This window comes from Lipotes vexillifer, unplaced genomic scaffold (assembly GCF_000442215.2).
Source record: "Lipotes vexillifer unplaced genomic scaffold, Lipotes_vexillifer_v1.1 scaffold853, whole genome shotgun sequence".
NCBI classification, from domain to species: domain Eukaryota; kingdom Metazoa; phylum Chordata; class Mammalia; order Artiodactyla; family Lipotidae; genus Lipotes; species Lipotes vexillifer.
This window is the reverse complement of record NW_006792734.1, coordinates 886053-894889: the sequence shown is the minus strand read 5'-3', so window position 1 is coordinate 894889 and position 8837 is coordinate 886053. Positions and strand designations below refer to the sequence as shown.

General features: G+C 42.2%; 1 protein-coding gene across 1 annotated transcript in view; it reads left to right on the top strand.

Annotated features, from left to right (window-relative positions):
- The first annotated feature begins 2596 nt into the window (after window positions 1-2596).
- Window positions 2597-8837, top strand: part of PPP1R2 (protein phosphatase 1 regulatory inhibitor subunit 2) — a 21292-nt gene continuing 15051 nt past the window's right edge. Inside the window, exon 1 of the mRNA XM_007465850.1 lies at window positions 2597-3029. Within this exon, the coding sequence (XP_007465912.1) occupies window positions 2908-3029 (122 nt within the window). The 5' untranslated portion in view covers window positions 2597-2907. The remainder of the gene's footprint in view (window positions 3030-8837) is intronic.

The following is an 8837-nucleotide window of genomic DNA, read 5'->3' as shown; positions in this document are numbered from 1 at the left end:
GGACACAGGTTCGAGCCCTGGTCTGGGAAGATCCCACATGCCGTGGAGCAACTAAGCCCGTGCACCACAACTACTGAGCCTGTGCTCCAGAGCCTGCGAGCCACGACTACTGAAGCCCGCATGCCACAACTACTGAAGGCCGCGCGCCTAGAGGCGTGCTCTGCAACAAGAGAAGCCACCGCAATGAGAAGCCCACGCACTTCAAGGGAGACCCCACACAGCCAAAAATAAATTAAAAAAAAAAGAATCCGCCTGCTAATGCAGGGGACACAGGTTCAAGCCCTGGTCCGGGAAGATCCCACATGCCGCGGAGCAACTATGCCGGTGCACCACAACTACTGAGCCCGCGCTCTAGAGCCCGCGAGCCACAGCTAGTGAAGCCCGAGCGCCTAGAACCCAAGGTCCACAACAAGGGAAGCCACCGCAATGAGAAACCCGCGCATGGAAACAAAGACTAGACCCTGCTAGCCGCAACTAGAGAAAGCCCGCGTGCAGCAATGAAGACCCAACGCAGCCATAAATAAATAAATAAATAAATTTAAACATTTTTTTTAAAAAAGGGAGATGGGATTTGGGGCCCAGGACTAGGAGACTTGAGTGAGACCACTGCCATTGGGGTATGATAAAGTACCTCCACCTTTGCTCCTCTCATCCCTTACACCGGTGGCCAGATGTTGCTGGGAACCGGGAGTCAGATCAATTTAAGGAAGAAATTTCTGACTCAGAGCTGTCCAAAGATAAAATGAGCGGTGTTGAGGGGTGGCAAGCTCCCAGCCACTGGGATTGTTGGAGAAGAGGCTGGATAGCTAGCTGGTGGGATTGACAAGGTCCCTTCCAGACCTAGTAGTCCATGAATCCACAGGGGTCTGGTCCGCTGGCAGTGGCAATTCTGGAAGAACTAATCTGCTCTGCTCTGACCTGTCATGAAGATAATGAGGAGGCCTGATCAAGGAAAGGGTGATGGGAAAGAGCCTGGTGATGAGGGAGTTGGGGACTAAGGGTAGGAGCGGGAGGGGAGGGGTATATACAGCTGCCATAACAAAGTACCACAAACTGGGTGGTTTTAAACAACAGAAATTTAATCTCACATTCTGGAGACTAAAAGTCCAAAATCAAAATGTCAGCAGGGTTGGTTCCTTCTGAGATGTCGAAAGGAGAGTCTTCTCCATGCTTCTGCCAGCTTTGGGTAGCCCCAGGTGGTCCTTGGCTTGTAGATGCATCACTCCAGTCCCCTGTCTTCACATGGCCTTCTGCTCATAAGGACACCAGTTATATTGGATTAGGGGCCTACCTTACTCCAGTACAACCTCTTAATTTGACAAATTAGATCTGCAATGACTCTATCTCCAAATAAGTTTACATTCTAAGGTATTGGAAGTTAGGACTTCAGTATAACTTAGGGGGACATAATTCAACCCATAACAGGAGGCAACTTGCTTAATTCCTGAGCCCTCCACTTTTCCCACCTCTACAACTCCGGTGGTGGCGCTGCATGGAGCGAGGCTGGGTGGCTGGAGTGGACACCACCCCCTCTGTTGACCTGAGCTTGACTTTAGATACAGCCTAGCTCCCAGAGTGTTCCCAGGGCTTCAAACTCCTGCCCTTCCCTAGAACCCACTTCTCCTCACAACAGTCACAGCACCCACCACTGGGAAACACGTGTATCCTGGCACCTTAGAGCCTCAAGGTCTCTTCTCTCTCATCAAGGTTCTCCCGGCTATCTTTCATTCTCACCCAGGCAGAGATAACGTGCGGAGAGTGTGTGCTGGAGGGTTTTGGGTTTTTCTCCTCTTTTGGGACTCATCTAACAAAGACGTAGACAGTCCCCTAGGCTTTTGGCCTGTTTCACCCAGTGTTGGACAGCTGGTTACACTAAGTGAGTTCCCAAGATCTGGGGGGAGAAAGATTATAAACTACAATTCTAGGAACTTCTGCTAGTGATAACTTCCATGAGATTACCAACACAGAGGCAGAATGTGGTAAAATGGGGAAACGTCAGACTAGAAGCAGAAGTCTGAACTTCTATGACCACACGCTACGGATGGACCGTGTGACAGTGGTGGTCCCGTCACTTCTCCTCTCCTTCAGCTTTTCCAATGGTAAAAATAAGTTAGACTATTTTAATGCTGATGTTCTATGATTTCATAAAAGTCAGTATTCTATGATCTCACAATAGGTCTCTAAGGACCATTCCAATGCTGATATTTCATGATTTTATAATGGATAGTTAAGCTTTTTATGCTGGTTAAATGGAAGGAAAGAGGAGACATACTTCATTTCTCTGAAAGTCAGTTAATATCTTTGGGGAATGATGTCACCTTTGAGCTTCAATTTTCAGATCTATAAAATACAGAAATAACAATATGAACCTCATGAAGTGGTGGGAGCGAGGGTGCTTGGAGAGATGTACAGCTCGGTACAGACTCCAGCCGGAAACCTCTCGGAAGGTTTCCTCACCCAGAGCCCCAGCCAAGGCAGGGAAGAGCTCACCGAGAGGGCCGGGAAGGGGCGGGGCGAGGAGGTGGACATGGTTCTCGCCCCGCCCCCACCCCGCCCCAGATATCGCGAGAGGGCGGGCCCGCTTGGGTTTGGCGTCGGCGTCGCTCCGGCGTTAGGCCGGCTTCTCTCCGCGGGCCGCGGGTAAAGTGCGGGTGGCCTAGGGTGCTGTAAGGGCCGCCTGGCGCGCTAAGGACCGCTAGCCACGCGGCGTCGGCTGGACGCCAGAGCCTCCGAGTCGTTGTGTCGTGACAACGACTCTGGTGGCTGTCTCCGCGACAGCAGGTGCGACCGCTTCAGCCCCAGGCGGGCTTGGCGGCTGACTGGCGAGTCTCTGCTCGCGCCCAGCCCTTTCCTTCCTGTACCCGGCGCCAAGCAGCGACGCTGAGCCGACCGCCGGAGCGGCGGGCAATGGCGGCCTCGACGGCCTCGCACCGGCCCATCAAGGGGATCCTGAAGAACAAGAGCTCTACGACTTCCTCTGTGGTGGCATCGGCCGAACAGCCCGGCAGGAGTGTAGACGAAGAGCTGAGGTAAGAGCCGCGAGGGACGGCCATCGTCGCCCGGGTCGGCCTGGCCAGCCCCTTCTTCCCCGCCTGGGCGGCCTCGCCCTCCCCGCCCCCCGGCACTGTTGCCGACCCCCAGCCCGACCCCGGACCCCGAGCGCGGCGGGCGGGCGGGCGGGGCGGCTGCGTAGATGCGGCCCTTGTGCCGCTCGGGTCTCCCTCCGCCGGCCAGGCTGTGGGGTGGAGTGATTATAAAGAAGACAGGAGCTATGACGTTTGTTGTGTGGGTTTTAAGTATATACGCATATATAATAATTTTAAAACATACACCATTATCTTTGAGCTTCTGGAAATTGGGAATGTTAAAGAATCAAATTGAAGTTAAAGCTTCACCTGTTAAGCATTTATTATTTCTTCACTTCGTATCGGAGAGTCTTTAATTCAATGATTAAAGTGTATTTTCTTGGCTTGGGAGCCCTTTAAGATCTAGTCTCAAGCTAATAAGAGACTCCTCCGAAAAAGAGATAATTTCTCCATTTTTTCTAATTGCCCTTCTGCCATAGTCCTTCCTTTTTAGGTGAACATTATCACAAGAATCATGCCACATTCACTCTCTTGGGTCCTGGTTTGTCATTATCTCTGCATTAAAAGAAACCGAAAATTTCCCAGTCTGATCTGTATTTAATGGAAAGCTACTTATTGCTAATTATTTTTGCATCTGCAACGAGAGTTTGAGCGCTTTCTAGTCTTTGTTCCTCTTGAAAGACATGTAAGCTCAGAACAGTTCAGAAAGTACCAACTTAAAATGATCCCGTCATAGTTTAGTTGCTTTTGCATACTCACAAATACATATGTGAAAAGATGTTGACCCATAGCATTGTGTGTGATAGTAAATAATTGGGAACAACCCAAGGTCCCTTAAGAAGGACTGGTGAAATATTAATTATGGTACATTAGTATAATGGGAAAACAGACCAGCCTTTAAAAAGAATGAAATAGATGTTAATGCGCAGAGAAAGATATCCAAGGTGCAGTCCTCAATGGGGAAAAAAAAAAGGTGCAAAACCATATATATAGTGTGAAATACAACACTGGGTTAGAAGTCCTCGGGGGCTTGTGTGTTCTAAGATACTAAACACATAAGGACTCTACATTCTGGAAGTAAGCCCTAAGAAAAGTTGTTGAAATCTGTGAAGTCATAAAGCTAAAATGAGGATGTTCCCGAAAACTTTGAATATTGGAACTAGGGCACACCTGTTCAAAAGGATCATTTTAGGGCTATAAAAGGAACTACAGTTTGGTGATGGTAAATTTATGGGGATTTATGTTACCTAGGGGAAAACATTAAGTAGGATCACAGCTCAGAATCATGGCCTTTGGGGGTTGGAAAGGACCTTAATTTGTCTAGCACCTCTCCTACTCCCACTCTCTTTTGGATGCTTGACTCTCTTATGTTCTCCAACATGCAATTTTCAAACCTCTATTTGGGGTAAGCCGCTTCATATGGAAAGGGGGGGGGTGTTGTAATGGGATTAAGAAAACAGTCTTACTAGAGCGTAGCTATAACAGGAAGACCAAGATAGTCTTAATAACAAAACAAACTATGGAAGGCTTTTATATGATTTCAGGGTGTTCAGCAGCAAGAATGTGGTTCTCACTAGCATTTAAGTTATTTGCCTATTCTCCAGTGTGAGCTTCTTTTTGTTTGGCTACCAAGTAGTTTATTACTTTCTTCTGTCTTTTGCTGCTGCTTCTGTTTATTCTCAACTTTGGTCTGCTGTAATTTCTGGTGGCCCCACTCTGTGTGTTGGCCTCTTTATGTAATTGACGGGGGTTTACCTCCAGGTCCTTCTGCCTGGAAAGCCACTATACTAGACTGTCTCTCCTTCTCTAGGAGCTGCTAACAGGGCAGATTGACTTAAAGGGGGCCTTTTGCAAGGCAGTTGACTTTGACTTATGTAAATTAGGAGGTTATAGTCCTGTGTTCAAAGGCAGTTACCAAGCCCTAATTCATTGAGGTTTATGATGTTTAGTTCTAAGTAGTAAAAGGGGATGGGTTTTTTCATGGTAAGTGTTATTTGACTGGAAAGGAAATAAACTAATTCTATTGGTAATACAGTACACATTGTTATTTATGGCACAGCTCATGCAAACAATATTAGTGACTTTATGAGAGCCTCTTTGAACAGAAACAATGAAAGTATAGGTGAACACATTTGAAACAAACTTTTTGTAATGTTTAAGTATAACCAGTATTTTCCCTTTCATGTATAAAGGACCGAAATAGCTCTTTCAAGTACAATGCACTTAAAATTCAGAAACTAAAAAGTACGGTGTAATGGTCTAACTTCAAATGTTGGAACAAGAGTAGGCAAAATAATCTCATATTAATGTGAAAATGACCGGGGATTTAAGTCAGTTCTCACTGTTCTCAGTAGTGACATTCTATAAAGTCACCACAAACACTGAGTTAGTTAATACTGAACTGTTACTCCTAGGGGGAATACAGACTTAGGTTCCTGTAAGCCTCTGGTCACAACATTTTCATCAACCAATCAGTCCATAACCTTTTAAAATTTCTGTTTCTGTTTAAAGACACCTAATTTTATACATATTGTTGATTCATCAACATTGAACACATGGCCAATAGCACTATAACTCATGCCTGAATGAAGTTTATCTAACACATACTTTCTCCATAAGACACATAACAATCTTCTTGGGCTTGGGAGCACTGGACAGCACTTAAGCACGATCTTTGGGAGCCATTTTGAACAGCTAATTCACCACAAAAGCAAAAAACGTGATACTAAATAGATAAAAAGGACACATTTACAGTAAGAGAGCTGAAGCAAGGTTTAATCTCAGCTGGGAACATGTGCATCGGACAACTCAAATTTTTCCCTGCTCTATGCATGTCAGAGAGACAGAGAAATCTCAAGTATTGATTTTGGAGTTACAGATAAATTTTGTCAAGTAGTCAGATTTGCAAATACAGAATCCACGAATAACGATCCCTTTCATTGGTGCCATTATCATGTGAAGTAGAGTGGTAGTTTCCCTTTTCTGCACAAACCACTCCCCACCCCAACGCCATCAGGTTGTGAGAGGGTATAATTTAACAGAGCATTTTATTTAACATAAAGAGGTGTTACTAAGGGATTTTTTTTTTTAAGTCATGAGTTGTGCTATTCCACTGGTCTCTAAATTTTTTGATTGTGCATCATTTTAGTGGGAAAAACTTGAAATATGTTTCAAATATGTTTGTTTATGATTTATATATATATACTACTATCATTAGATAATATCTCAAGATTCAATATATACTTAAAGTGAGGTTTTTATACTGCTGTATTTCAAGTAGTCTTTAGGATTTTTTTTTATACAGTTCTTGTCCAACCTTTTTGTTTTTTTAATGTCCCAGTGGTGTTATCTTCTTATTCTCTGTACTTTGCATTGGTACTGTTATCTTCAGTGAGTGGTTGCTTCAGGTACCATTTGTCAGGTACCACTTTTTGAGGGTTAGTTCAATTAAAACTGGACATAGTCTGTAAATCCACATAATTAGGCATAGATAATGTCAATATATTGCAGCACCCTGCTCAACTAATTAGAACACCACTGTCATCACTATGATTGTGGAATTTCCATTCTTTCTGGATACTTAGAATATAGTGAACAACCTGTGAAGGTCAGACATAACAGATCTAGTGAGTAAGTACGTGTGTTTCATCAAAAACAAGACACCATTGATTCTAAGATGTACCATGATTTTAGGTAGCACCAAGAAAGAAAAAAATACTGCCAATTTAAGATGCCATCCATTTTAAGATATATTCTGTTTTCAGAAATATTAAAGTGAGAAAAATGTTCACTAGGAATTGTTGAAAATATTGTGTTACTAAAGCCTATCTTATTAGAAGTGTTAAAGGTTAGTGATTAATATGGGGCCAGATTGCCTGGGTTCAGATCCTCTTTGCTACGTATTAGCTCTGTGACTTACAGTGCGTTATTCATTATATCCCTGCCTAGTTTAATTATTAAATGAGTTACTAAATGTAAAGTGTTTAACCCTGTACCTCACCCTCAAATGTTGGTCTTATTCTATTAGAAATACAGAAATCTAATTTTCCCCACTTTTGGGGTTGTTGTACACAGTATGCTTTGGATTCACTGTGTTCAATTCAAATTCTGTAGTAGTCTTAGGTAATGTAGGCAAATTCTGCTTGGAAAAATTGTGCTTATATTAATTTCCTTTAATATAATTTTATATAAGCATGCTTCAGCTTTGTCTTTTTCTGCCTATAAAGGGATATGGAATACGGTCAAAGGCCCACTGAGTAAAGTTTTCCAAAAGTGACCTTTTATTTACTAATTGCTTTTATTTTTAAGTCTTAGTTTAATTGTTCAAGCTTCAAAGGCTTGTACTTTGTCACCCTACAGAAGTTGAATCTTCATTTAAGAAAGAACCATTTCTTGAAATGTGGGGTTAAAGTTTAACACACTGAAGCAAAATCCTGCTTCCCACTCCAAACTCACCTAACACTGTAAAAACGAGAAGGTCACAAGCAACAAGAAGTATGAGTAGGTCTTTGAGATGGCATCATATGAGCTATCAAAGTGAAAGTGAGAATTGGTGACTTTTTCTGGTGCAGATTTAGGCTGCCGGAAAACCAATCACCCAAGAGGGAGGAGGGAGCTGAAACTAGCAGGTGCTTTCACCCTCACAGCAGATCTTCAGTGTAAGTGGTACTGTGCCTATTTTTTGTAAGTGGAGCTGATGGCCCAAAGAAGGTCACACGAACAGTTTGTGGTAGTATTGGGAATAAACCAAGTTCACTCCTTGGGTTTTGTTACTCAACTGATGTTAATTCTACCAAAATGTAAGAGATGCTAATTTCCATATCCAGTGTCCTCTGCAGACAGTTTCTTTGACTTCATTACTTTCCTCCTAAGAATTTCCAGCATTCTTTGGAGTCTGTTGTTTTATGCCCTTATTGAAAGTTCATGGTTTTGCAAGATAATATCTTCTCTGGATCTTGACAATTGTAAGGTTCTTTTTCTCTTAGTATTGTGGTGAAGATGTGGAGTGAAGCTTTGGATATATAAAACTTTAATTCTGTTTATAGTAGATAGTAAACTAAATGGCAAGCAAATGGGAAAAATTTAGGTTATATGTAATGTGGTTCTATATAATATAGCTTAAATCTTATATATATCTTTGAGTTATATATAATGTGGTTTAAACCTCATAAATTTGAATGAGTTCTTTACATTTATGTAGATATAAAGAACTCACTCAATGAGAATGTTTCCAGTAAATAGGCTAAGGATGTAAACAGTTCACACAAGGAAAGTAAAATAAGCATTTTTTCATATTATTTATTAGGTAATGAGCAGAGAAGCATAAAACAGCATTTAAATATCAATTTATACCTCTCAGGTGGCAAAAACACACACAGATACCCAGTCCTGGCAAAGTTTTGGCAGTTATTTGGGGACATTACAAATAGTCCTCTCTTTAAAAAAAAAAAGCTATATGGCAACATGGAGTGAACTACAAAGCTCTTGATAAATTTAACCCAGATATGCTTGTCCTAGCAAATTATCCTGAAAAGTCATTGAATACAATATGCACAAATGTTCATTTCTGCTTTACTTTAAGTAGGAAGACACTGGATTCAATCAAAATATCTAATATTAGGTAAATAGTTTGTTACTGAATATTATGCATGTAATATTAAAAAGGTAAAGACTAGAAAACACAAGCAGCTTATGATAAAATACATATACTAATATAGAAGCTATTTTTTTTTTTTTTTTTTTTTTTTTTTT